The 13,684-nt window shown below is 36.4% G+C and overlaps 2 protein-coding genes across 2 annotated transcripts; both read right to left on the bottom strand.

Annotated features, from left to right (window-relative positions):
- Window positions 1–1,790: 1,790 nt before the first annotated feature.
- On the bottom strand, window positions 1,791–3,200 carry LOC113311327 (F-box protein At3g07870-like). Its single transcript, XM_026560166.1, has one exon. It carries the CDS (start codon window positions 3,198–3,200, stop codon window positions 1,791–1,793), a length of 1,410 nt encoding a protein of 469 aa, XP_026415951.1.
- Window positions 3,201–9,275: 6,075 nt separating this feature from the next.
- LOC113311326 (F-box protein At3g07870-like) lies at window positions 9,276–10,688 on the bottom strand. Its single transcript, XM_026560165.1, has one exon. The coding sequence runs from the start codon at window positions 10,686–10,688 to the stop codon at window positions 9,276–9,278; it is 1,413 nt and encodes a 470-aa protein (XP_026415950.1).
- Window positions 10,689–13,684: the final 2,996 nt, after the last annotated feature.

Genomic DNA, 13,684 nt, shown 5'->3' with positions numbered 1-13,684 from the left:
AACGTTTACCAACCTAACCGTAAAATACATTTTTTGTTTCCTAACCGTAACAGTTTCAGAAAATAAGTTTACGTTAAGAAATTAGGAATTCCTAACCGTAATAGGTTTCACAAACATATTTTTTTCTATTGATTTCAATCAATGTAATCATTTGAAATAGAATTAATTAGTTTTTTTGATTATCATCGGTTTTATCAATTCGCTTCGTCCGCACCTTTAATAGAGATTTCAATTAACGATTAATCAAACACGATGAAATGATTTGAATTGAAAAAAGAAGGGAAGATTTACTGTTGATGAAAGAGAGAAAAAAAGTAGCAGATTTTTGAATAAGAATTAGGTTTTTTATTTTAGTTTTTAGGTTTTTGTTTGGATGGAGCGTAACTTGGATATTTAGTATTGCATTAAGACACCCCGAAGCCAACTTTTTAGTCACTAGGAGTCCATGTGAAGTCCCTGTATTGGAATGTGACGTCCCAATAATAGCCTTCCATAAAAATGTTAGAGGGGTGGTTTTCAGAGTTTTTTTTCTTCTTTTTGACGGTCGGCGAAGAGGTTTTGTTCATTAAAACGTCATTCTCATAGTAACAGGACCTACTAATTAACTCTCTTTCTTTCATTGAGCTCACTCACTCGAGACTTGATTCAAAATAGTATATATCATCGTGTTTTTTAGACCTTCCACCCAATAAGAATCCTCTAGACTGGAACGAGGATGACAATTGCAGCTGGTGCAGCTGAGGGAGTAAAATATTCACATGTTATATCAAATCCTCCTGTAATCCATAGAAATATCAGACCCTCCAACATTCTCCTATGCGAAGGATATCACCAAAGCTGACAGATTTCCTCGTGTTCAAAGAACGCATTCCAAAACGTGACTAGTTTAGCCATGCAAGGTATTGCAGCAGTCATTGTCATCGTAATGCACCTGAATATCTTGGAGATTTTAAACTCACTCAACAATCCGACGTCTATAGTTTCGGCTTAGTCTTGCTTAAACTGATTTTAGGACGCATGGCAGAGATTAAGCCTAGTCTCATTGAATGGGTAAACTGGTTAGTTGATTATTTTACAAACATTTTTAAGTGAAAAAGAAAAAGCTTATGAGATGGAAAGACTAGCAGAGCAATGGCATGTTGTCTGGTGTTTTATCCGTTAACTGTTGCGATGACTTGAAGAATGAAAAGCTCTACCGTGATCTCTTAACTGACAGCAAGCTGAAGTAGAAACTCACTTTATTAATTCTACAAATGTTACTGATTTCTTTTTCAGTTGAAGTAAAAGCTTGATTTGGAACCGGATTAATGGCGTTTAGATAGCAACGAGAAGAGGAAATATACAAATTTACATCGTGTCAAATATAACAGGTAGAACTGCACTGAAAACCGGTGTGTTCACAAATTTAAAGTACTCATGAGAAAACATTTGAGATATTCTTGGTTTATGCTGAGTAGTGTGTACAGCTTGTTGTTATTGTAGAATTATCACCACCTAGCAGATAAAATGCCTTCTATGGACGAGCAGATGATCCTACTGGGTGGAGAAGACAATGACCAAACAAAACGAACATATGGAGTATTCATACAATTTTTATAAGTTCTTGAATAAGTTTAGGCTCCCACATTTCTGGACCTCAATAAATTGACTTGTTCCTAAATTTCTTCTGAATACGTTTTTCTTTCCAGGTCATAAAATAAAAAACACGATAGAAAAGGGAAAAAGAGTGTATAACAACATCAAAGTCAGATTATTTATGCAAAAAATAGATATATATGGTGCAAATACCTTCAGAGAGAGGTTGCTGCTGCTGATTTAAATCTCTTTGTCGCTCGTCCAGAAGATATAAGCATATGGTCGCCATCTGGAGATTCTTCAAATATCTTTGCGCTTCTTTCTCCTAATGCTTTCAATGAAACAAAGCTGTTTATGTGTGGTATTGGTTCCACACAACTCTTCTGATTGTTTTTATTAATTTCCCAAGTTCTTATAGGACGTCTTTTTCTCTCAGGAATTCTTTTTCCTCTGTTCTTCAGACGATAGACTTTTCCATGTTTCGCCATTAAGGCTTCCCCTTTACTCGTACAAGCAAATAACATATTTGGTGCCCAGTGGCTACACCCAGTTAACCAAGAGTACTTGTATTCATATTGCTCTTTTGGGTAAGTACTGCTACTGGTCATTTCCTTGTTATTGTTCTTTAAAAACCACAAGTCCAATACCCGACTTACTCCCCACGAGCCTACCCGCTCGAAACGTTGAGAAACATGACACAACCTTCCTCTAATAATCCGAAGTCTAGACGTGCGGTAATATTGTTCAAACCGACTTTCTGGCGTAGGAAGAACATCGAAATTCTCCCTATGCAAATCAAAGGCCAGCATCTCCATGATCCCGTCAGATCCCTTGTGAAGCCAATGAAGAGCGCCATTAAATAATACCCCCGAGGGAGTTCCTGAATATGTACTATAGGAGCATAAATTATAACTAGTTTCACATATATGTCGCCAACCCTTGCCACTCCCAAGTGTATACACCTCAACCTGTCCTTTGGAAGGTTTATCTAGGTCTCCGATATAGCAGATTCTAACAACCTTGTACTCATTAGTTAGAGGGTGATAACCGAATCCGTGAGCGATGCGAACTCCTTTAATTTGTTTCTCATGGGGGATTGACAACCCTGGAAGATTCAAAATTTCTCTGGTAATGGGGTTACATATGTATAAAGGTTCTCTGGGTCCGTCTCCAGGGTTTAGGGATCTCGAGGCATGGGTTTTGAACTTTGTGCATACTGATAAACAAATCACTCCGTTACACGAACCAACAATTCCAAATATGTCTTGCTGAAAATCGAAGTTAATCTTGAACTTCTTTATGCTGAATTTAGGATCAGTAATCTCATTGTCCTCCTGATACTCAGCATAGTATAGCTCTTGAGGTCCTTGATTAGGTTCAGCAGAACAATCAAAGAAAACAAAACTCATCGGTGCACAATCAGAACCATCACCATGATTAGGTTCAGCAGGGTGTCGTCGCTCCAGATGTTGATAAGCAAAGTAATTGGTATTACCATGAAGACGTATGAGATTTCTCCAAGCCTTATATACAAGTTTACAATCTAATACAGTCTCAACAGGTAACCTAGAAAATATATTCAATGTGACTTCTTCAGGAAGACAGTTTCGATTACTGTCTTCCATCTCAGCTTCTACTGATTTTACTCGTTAGGGTATGGTATATATACGTTGCTATTAAACCCTAGATAAAATTGGTGGTGCTCGTGTGCCGTCACAAAAATAGAGCTAATGTCGATGTTTTTAGCGCTTTTTACAATTCTAGACCTGTGTTTTTTATAGTTTACAAAAGGGGAAGTCAGGCAAAGGCCCATAAAAAGATAACATTTTTATTGTCAGGCCCAAAACATTTTTGGGTTGATTTTTGTTAAGTAAAACCTACAGGGAGACCCATTTTTCAGATTTTCTGCACCGTGAAACCAACGGACGGAAATCTTCACGCGCGCCCCCAGTTTTTTTGAAAAAATTTCTCCCAAACCCGTAGTTTTATAAATTATGTTTCTTCTTTCATAAAACGTATTGTGTCTCAACAATGTCAAAACCCTACACCTACAGGTAGGAAACCACTGATGCAGAGTGATATAAATATGCTTTCAGTTCTGAACGCACCTAGTAAAGCAAACAAGACGGCCCTTTACAGGCCCTAACTCTGTCCCTCTCTTCAGTTTCCTCACTCACGGAGTTCTTCTTGTCGATCAAAGTGTCCACAGTCTACATCAACAGCATTCTCTGGCAAAGCTGTGAAGGTAAGTTTATCCCTACCTCAATATTTCGGGATTCTCTGATTCTTATTGCGTAACTAATCTAGGTTTTTTCAAAATTTACCCATTTTAGGATAAGCTGGGGTTTACAACAAGTCAATTTTTCATAAACCCAACCAGGTAGAACAGGTACAGGATTAACAACTGTTATGTCATGTCATACTGTTCTTCAATCCAGGTTCCTTGGGAGTGCAGTGTAAGTAATTTCGAACTTATTTGAACTGTTTTTGGTGTGAAATGTGAATGAGTAGGTAGCTTCTATAGTATAGGGTGTATAAGCCAAATTCTCAACATTTTCCATTATTGCATCAAACCCGGTATTCCAAGGTGATTAATTCAGATGGGTGCAGCTACAGATGTGAAGATGAACTGCAGATGATGGTGTTATGGGATTCTTATGAGGGTGGTAGAGATTAGAGAGAAGACTTTCTTAATTTTCAATTAGAAGTAAAGCTAATCACTAAGAGAGATTCTTATGACTGTGGATCCAGATCAATTATAAAGAGTTTGTCGCACTGGCATATGTAGTTTGAGCACTTTATATGATTATATCTAAGGTGGATAGTTTAAAATGCCGTCTTGGTATATTCCCCCTACCCTTGTCTCTTCTCTGATTCCTTGCAGTGGCAAGTAATTCCTTACACTTACATGTACCTTTGCAAGTGCTCTTGAAATACTACTTTTTTCATAGTATTGAAACCAACAAAAAAATAAGGTTGCATAACTTTTCATGCACCTACAATAATGTCCACATAACATGTTATGCAGTCGTTAAAATGGATGCATAACCTGTTATGCATCCGAAAATATGACTGCATAATGCATTATGCATCGAGAAAATTGTTGCACAATCTTTTATGCATCGAGAAAATAGATGCATAACCTGATATGCATCCGAAAATATGGATGCATACTGCGTTATGCATCAATTTTTTATATACGGACTAAAATCAACCAAAACAATGATTACATAACTTGTTATAGATGCATAATATAGATGCATAACTTTGTTATGCAGATGCATAATTTGTTATGCAGTCGAGAAAATGGTTGCATAATTCGTTATGCGTCTGCAGAATGTGATATGCATCTTTTTTGGTGGCTGCATAATGGTTATGTATTCCAGTTTCCGAAAATTTTCCCTAAAATGATGATCACCTCCGATTTTTTCGTGAAAAACAAAAATTTGATATTGTTGTTTCTGCTCGTTGAGTAACTCTCTTTAAAATCAAATCAAGAGAGAGATATTAACTCCTTGAGATACTTTTATCTAGATTGAGTCTGACTGTCTAGTTGATTCTCTAGCAAAGTATTTCGGAGTTAGTCCATACAGATTGCTAAGCGAAATATTGGGTGGTGTTGTTAGACCCCCGGTTTTTCAGTAGCGAACCTAGATATTATGGAATCACAAACGATGAGACGAAGATGTTTGTGATTTCTTTTTATCTTTCCCTATCGGAGATATAATCTCAAGTCAATTATTCCAATTGAACTCGTACGATAGAAAATGACAAGATCAGATCGCTCAACTACAAGAGAAGTAGTTTCGTCTGGTTTCACAATCCCAATGAAGTCTTTCAGTCATTAATCGACAGGGTCTCGAGAAGAAACCTACGATTAAAGGAGAATCGACTTTAGCAAACTAACTAGTATCACACAGGAGGTGTGGGGATTAGTTTTGCACAGTTGATAGACTCTCCTTATATAGTTTTAAAATCAGTGTTTGCAATCTAGCTATCGTGGTAAAAAAACATTCAATATTCACCGTTAGATGAAAAACCTGATTTATCCAAGATAATATCTTTCAACTATTAGATCGAAACTTAGCTTGTCACACACTGTAGGATCAGAATTTCGCGACAATGATACGCTCGCGAAATTCTTAACAACGCATTACAAAAATGTCGCAGATCACTTTGAGAAACGATACAATAGGTGATATTAGCTTAAACATAAGAAAAATGTAATAACTTTGCGAAGATTAGAAGATCTGCTGTAAGCTTGCGATATTACCCTATTGTAATATATAAATAAAATGTGATGTATTTTGTACTGTTTCATGCATATTATGACCTGCTTTCTTAACGTGCCATGTTGTGCTATGCCAAGTCCATATATATGTCGCGTGTTGTGCTGCGTTGATTAGACTAGTCCAACACAGCCTACGAAACTAACATGCTGGTTGTGGTAGGCTAAATCATGTGCTGGGATGAACTGTACTCAATTTTAACGTGTTGTACTTCTCTGATAAATTACTAATTAACTCATGGTCTTTCTTTGGTTAAATAATGGTTCTCTGCAGACCGCTAAAAAAAGGTAAAAGCGGTCCTAACCCTTTTAGAAATTAGCAGGGGTCACCTTTGGGCCTCACCATATAAAAAGAAGGTTATTATTGGGGCATCACCTTCCAATAGAGGGGCGTCACCTAATAGGACAAAAATGAGTCACCCATAAATAATTTCAAAAACCCCTTATCTAAAATAATTTTATATTGACTAAACAACCCTTATTTGAATAGATTCACTAGTATTAGATTAGATTAATGATATTGATTCGTAGTTAGAGATGTAAAATTAGAGTTAGTGTTTTAGGTTTTTGAAGGGAAGTAAAAAAACCTTTTTTTTTTAAAAAAATCTATAGATCTTGATTTTCTTTTTTCGAATTATGGCTAGGTATATAGAACTTCTAGCCGTAACTGGTACCCTAAGTACGTTATTTTCTTTCTTACCTTCTATACAAGAATTGAGCAGAAAATGGGACTTGTTTTCTCTCGTAAGTGAGGTGATTACTGATTTGGCGTGTTTTATATAATGAATCACTTGATGTGTTTTTTCTTATATATATATGGTATTGTTTGTACCATAATATTCGGATACCGATACGGGCTAACCAAAATCACTATTAGCGGGAAATGTTTGTTAGTAGCCAGTAAAGATCGGTCCAATTTGCTGACCCATTTCCGGAGGCCCGTTTCCACTTGAAATCATAGAAGAAAGTTCTATAGCTAGAACATCCAGATTAAGATTATTGTATAAATATATGGGTCTAAACCCGAGGGGGGAACCCAAGAGGAAAAACTATTGTAATCGATCAATAAAATATCTCTTCTTTGGGAGATTCATCCGTGGACGTAGGCACAATGTCGAACCACGTTAAAATCCTTGTGTTCTTTGTTTTCCTCCAAATTGTTTTTAACCTAATTTTACCCTAATTTCATATCATCAATCAAATCAAACGTGTTTGCGCCTAAAAATATTTTTGGGTACAAACAGGTATATAAATATATCGACCTTATTTATTCATTTGGTCGCAACGGCCATCAAGATGGTTTCTAAGAAGAGATTAAATACGATATAGTAGTGGGATCCTGGTGTGTGATTCGTTGTGGTATATCCTAATAGATTTGGATAAATCTTCACTGTTCAACCAAATCTAGTAGTATAAGATTTTCAAAAAAAAATGGAACTCCAGGCAAATTTACGGTTTGGTATCAATCAAATCCAACCGTAAAAACATTACGGTTGACAAACTTAACCATAATATTTTCTTTATTCTTTCTAATAATTCATGATATTTTACGGTTAAGTTACCGGAGAGTCGAATCTAACCGTTAATCCATTAACGTTTACCAGCCTAACCGTAAAATACATGTATTTTTTTTTTAAAATATGGTTAGTAGTTTTTTGTTTCCTAACCGTAACAGTTTCAGAAAATAAGTTTACGTTAAGAAATTAGGAATTCCTAACCGTAATAGGTTTCGCAAACATATTTTTTTCTATTGATTTCAATCAATGTAATCATTTGAAATAGAATTAATTAGTTTTTTTGATTATCATCGGTTTTATCAATTCGCTTCGTCCGCACCTTTAATAGAGATTTCAATTAACGATTAATCAAACACGATGAAATGATTTGAATTGAAAAAAGAAGGGAAGATTTACGGTTGATGAAAGAGAGAAGAAAAATAGCAGATTTTTGAATAAGAATTAGGTTTTTTATTTTAGTTTTTAGGTTTTTGTTTGGATGGAGCGTAACTTGGATATTTATTATTGCATTAAGACACCCCGAAGCCAACTTTTTAGTCACTAGGAGTCCATGTGAAGCCCCTTTATTGGAATGTGACGTCCCAATAATAGCCTTCCATAAAAATGTTAGAGGGGTGGTTTTCAGAGTTTTTTTTCTTCTTTTTGGCGGTCAGCCAAGAGGTTTTGTTCATTAAAACGTCAGTCTCATAGTTACAGGACCTACTAATTAACTCTCTTTCTTTCATTGAGCTCACTCACTCGAGACTTGATTCAAAATAGTATATATCATCGTGTTTTTTAGACCTTCCACCCAATAAGAATCCTCTAGACTGGAACGAGGATGACAATTGCAGCTGGTGCAGCTGAGGGAGTAAAATATTCACATGTTATATCAAATCCTCCTGTAATCCATAGAAATATCAGACCCTCCAACATTCTCCTATGCGAAGGATATCACCAAAGCTGACAGATTTCCTCGTGTTCAAAGAACGCATTCCAAAACGTGACTAGTTTAGCCATGCAAGGTATTGCAGCAGTCATTGTCATCGTAATGCACCTGAATATCTTGGAGATTTTAAACTCACTCAACAATCCGACGTCTATAGTTTCGGCTTAGTCTTGCTTAAACTGATTTTAGGACGCATGGCAGAGATTAAGCCTAGTCTCATTGAATGGGTAAACTGGTTAGTTGATTATTTTACAAACATTTTTAAGTGAAAAAGAAAAAGCTTATGAGATGGAAAGACTAGCAGAGCAATGGCGTGTTGTCTGGTGTTTTATCTGTTAACTGTTGCGATGACTTGAAGAATGAAAAGCTCTACCGTGATCTCTTAACTGACAGCAAGCTGAAGTAGAAACTCACTTTATTAATTCTACAAATGTTACTGATTTCTTTTTCAGTTGAAGTAAAAGCTTGATTTGGAACCGGATTAATGGCGTTTAGATAGCAATGAGAAGAGGAAATATACAAATTTACATCGTGTCAAATATAACAGGTAGAACTGCATTGAAAACCGGCGTGTTCACAAATTTAAAGTACTCATGAGAAAACATTTGAGATATTCTTGGTTTATGCTAAGTAGTGTGTACAGCTTGTTGTTATTGTAGAATTATCACCACCTAGCAGATAAAATGCCTTCTATGGACGAGCAGATGATCCTACTGGGTGGAGAAGACAATGACCAAACAAAACGAACATATGGAGTATTCATACAATTTTTATAAGTTCTTGAATAAGTTTAGGCTCCCACATTTCTGGACCTCAATAAATTGACTTGTTCCTAAATTTCTTCTGAATACGTTTTTCTTTCCAGGTCATAAAATAAAAAACACGATAGAAAAGGGAAAAAGAGTGTATAACAACATCAAAGTCAGATTATTTATGCAAAAAATAGATATATATGGTGCAAATACCTTCAGAGAGAGGTTGCTGCTGCTGATTTATTAAATCTCTTTGTCGCTCGTCCAGAAGATATAAGCATATGGTCGCCATCTGGAGATTCTTCAAATATCTTTGCGCTTCTTTCTCCCAATGCTTTCAATGAAACAAAGCTGTTTATGTGTGGTATTGGTTCCACACAACTCTTCTGATTGTTTTTATTAATTTCCCAAGTTCTTATAGGACGTCTTTTTCTCTCAGGAATTCTTTTTCCTCTGTTCTTCAGACGATAGACTTTTCCATGTTTCGCCATTAAGGCTTCCCCTTTACTCGTACAAGCAAATAACATATTTGGTGCCCAGTGGCTACACCCAGTTAACCAAGAGTACTTGTATTCATATTGCTCTTTTGGGTAAGTACTGCTACTGGTCATTTCCTTGTTATTGTTCTTTAAAAACCACAAGTCCAATACCCGACTTACTCCCCACGAGCCTACCCGCTCGAAATGTTGAGAAACATGACACAACCTTCCTCTAATAATCCGAAGTCTAGACGTGCGGTAATATTGTTCAAACCGACTTTCTGGCGTAGGAAGAACATCGAAATTCTCCCTATGCAAATCAAAGGCCAGCATCTCCATGATCCCGTCAGATCCCATGTGAAGCCAATGAAGAGCGCCATTAAATAATACCCCCGAGGGAGTTCCTGAATATGTACTATAGGAGCATAAATTATAACTAGTTTCACATATATGTCGCCAACCCTTGCCACTCCCAAGTGTATACACCTCAACCTGTCCTTTCGAAGGTTTATCTAGGTCTCCGATATAGCAGATTCTAACAACCTTGTACTCATTAGTTAGAGGGTGATAACCGAATCCGTGAGCGATGCGAACTCCTTTAATTTGTTTCTCATGGGGGATTGACAACCCTGGAAGATTCAAAATTTCTCTGGTAATGGGGTTACATATGTATAAAGGTTCTCTGGGTCCGTCTCCAGGGTTTAGGGATCTCGAGGCATGGGTTTTGAACTTTGTGCATACTGATAAACAAATCACTCCGTTACACGAACCAACAATTCCAAATATGTCTTGCTGAAAATCGAAGTTAATCTTGATCTTCTTTATGCTGAATTTAGGATCACTAATCTCATTGTCCTCCTGATACTCAGCATAATATAGCTCTTGAGGTCCTTGATTAGGTTCAGCAGAACAATCAAAGAAAACAAAACTCATCGGTGCACAATCAGAACCATCACCATGATTAGGTTCAGCAGGGTGTCGTCGCTCCAGATGTTGATAAGCAAAGTAATTGGTATTACCATGAAGACGTATGAGATTTCTCCAAGCCTTATATACAAGTTTACAATCTAATACAGTCTCAACAGGTAACCTAGAAAATATATTCAATGTGACTTCTTCAGGAAGACAGTTTCGATTACTGTCTTCCATCTCAGCTTCTACTGATTTTACTCGTTAGGGTATGGTATATATACCTTGCTATTAAACCCTAGATAAAATTGGTGGTGCTCGTGTGCCGTCACAAAAATAGAGCTAATGTCGATGTTTTTAGCGCTTTTTACAATTCTAGACCTGTGTTTTTTATAGTTTACAAAAGGGGAAGTTAGGCAAAGGCCCATAAAAGATAACATTTTTATTGTCAGGCCCAAAACATTTTTGGGTTGATTTTTGTTAAGTAAAACCTACAGGGAGACCCATTTTTCAGATTTTCTCCACCGTGAAACCCACGGACGGAAATCTTCACGCGTGCCCCCAGTTTTTTTGAAAAAATCTCCCAAACCCGTAGTTTTATAAATTATGTTTCTTCTTTCATAAAACCTATTGTGTCTCAACAATGTCAAAACCCTACACCTACAGGTAGGAAACCACTGATGCAGAGTGATATAAATATGCTTTCAGTTCTGAACGCACCTAGTAAAGCAAACAAGACGGCCCTTTACAGGCCCTAACTCTGTCCCTCTCTTCAGTTTCCTCACTAACGAAGTTCTTCTTGTCGATCAAAGTGTCCACAGTCTACATCAACAACATTCTCTGGCAAAACTGTGAAGGTAAGTTTATCCCTACCTCAAGATTTCGGGATTCTCTGATTCTTATTTCGTAACTAATCTAGGTTTTTTCAAAATTTACCCATTTTAGGATAAGTTGAGGTTTACAACAAGTCAATTTTTCATAAACCCAACGAGGTAGAACAGGTACAGGATTAACAACTGTTATGTCATGTCATACTGTTCTTCAATCCAGGTTCCTTGGTTGTGCAGTGTAAGTAATTTCGAACTTATTTGAACTGTTTTTGGTGTGAAATGTGAATGAGTAGGTAGCTTCTATAGTATAGGGTGTCTAAGCCAAATTCTCAACATTTTCCATTATTGCATCAAACCCAGTATTCCAAGGTGATTAATTCAGATGGGTGCAGCTACAGATGTGAAGATGAACTGCAGATGATGGTGTTATGGGATTCTTATGAGGGTGGTAGATGTTAGAGAGAAGACTTTCTTAATTTTCAATTAGAAGTAAAGCTAATCACTAAGAGAGATTCTTATGACTGTGGATCCAGATCAATTATAAAGAGTTTGTCGCACTGGCATATGTAGTTTGAGCACTTTATATGATTATATCTAAGGTGGATAGTTTAAAATGTCGTATTGGTATATTCCCCCTACCCTTGTCTCTTCTCTGATTCCTTGCAGTGGCAAGTAATTCCTTACACTTACATGTACCTTTGCAAGTGCTCTTGAAATACTACTTTTTTCATAGTATTGAAACCAACAAAAAATAAGGTTGCATAACTTGTCATGCACCTACAATAATGTCCACATAACATGTTATGCAGTCGTTAAAATGGATGCATAACCTGTTATGCATCCGAAAATATGACTGCATAATGCATTATGCATCGAGAAAATTGTTGCACAATCTTTTATGCATCGAGAAAATAGATGCATAACCTGATATGCATCCGAAAATATGGATGCATACTGCGTTATGCATCAATTTTTTATATACGGACTAAAATCAACCAAAACAATGATTACATAACTTGTTATAGATGCATAATATAGATGCATAACTTTGTTATGCAGATGCATAATTTGTTATGCAGTCGAGAAAATGGTTGCATAATTCGTTATGCGTCTGCAGAATGTGCTATGCATCTTTTTTGGTGGCTACATAATGGTTATGTATTCCAGTTTCCGAAAATTTTCCCTAAAATGATGATCACCTCCGATTTTTTCGTGAAAAACAAAAATTTGATATTGTTGTTTCTGCTCATTGAGTAACTCTCTTTAAAATCAAATCAAGAGAGAGATATTAACCCCTTGAGATACTTTTATCTAGATTGAGTCTGACTGTCTAGTTGATTCTCTAGCAAAGTATTTCGGAGTTAGTCCATACAGATTGCTAAGCGAAATATTGGGTGGTGTTGTTAGACCCCCGGTTTTTCAGTAGCGAAACTAGATATTATGGAATCACAAACGATGAGACGAAGATGTTTGTGATTTGTTTTTATCTTGCCCTATCGGAGATATAATCTCAAGTCAATTATTCCAATTGAACTCGTACGATAGAAAATGACAAGATCAGATCGCTCAACTACAAGAGAAGTAGTTTCGTCTGGTTTCACAATCCCAATGAAGTCTTTCAGTCATTAATCGACAGGGTCTCGAAAAGAAACCTACGATTAAAGGAGAATCGACTTTAGCAAACTAACTAGTATCACACAGGAGGTGTGGGGATTAGTTTTGCACAGTTGATAGACTCTCCTTATATAGTTTTAAAATCAGTGTTTGCAATCTAGCTATCGTGGTAAAAAAAAACATTCAATATTCACCGTTAGATGAAAAACCCGATTTATCCAAGATAATATCTTTCAACTGTTAGATCGAAACTTAGCTTGTCACACACTGTAGGATCAGAATTTCGCGACAATGATACGCTCGCGAAATTCTTAACAACGCATTACAAAAATGTCGCAGAGCACTTTGAGAAACGATACAATAGGTGATATTAGCTTAAACATAAGAAAAATATAATAACTTTGCGAAGATTAGAAGATCTGCGAAATTAACATTTGTAAGCTTGCGATATTACCGCAAGCCAGATCCGAAATTAGGGGAAATGTTAGTTGTACATTAGCTGTCATCCACTATGTAAACACCTATATAAAGAGAAAGGAAAGAGAGAGAGAGAAAAGGGGGGATAATCATAAAGAGAGACACACTTTTCGAGAGGATACATTCTGTAGAGAGAGAAAGTAGAATTGGTTGTATTATTATTATCTTCTTCTTCTTCCTCCTTCAAGAACCTAGAGATCCAAATACTCATTAATGGAGTCTCCATGTAATCAAGATGTAATTACAAATAATCATAGTAAAACCTAACCCCGTGGATGTAGATCAAATTTATCGAACTACGTAAACCTTGTGTCT

The sequence above is a fragment of the Papaver somniferum genome, chromosome 9 (assembly GCF_003573695.1).
Source record: "Papaver somniferum cultivar HN1 chromosome 9, ASM357369v1, whole genome shotgun sequence".
Classification (NCBI taxonomy): Eukaryota; Viridiplantae; Streptophyta; class Magnoliopsida; order Ranunculales; family Papaveraceae; genus Papaver; species Papaver somniferum.
The sequence above is the reverse complement of the archived record's forward strand: the minus strand, read 5'-3'. Positions and strand labels throughout refer to the sequence as shown.

Bases quoted from the DNA above. Each gene is read 5' to 3' on its own strand.
- LOC113311327 (XM_026560166.1), bottom strand. From the start codon at position 3,200: ATGGAAGACAGTAATCGAAACTGTCTTCCTGAAGAAGTCACATTGAAT.
- LOC113311326 (XM_026560165.1), bottom strand. From the start codon at position 10,688: ATGGAAGACAGTAATCGAAACTGTCTTCCTGAAGAAGTCACATTGAAT.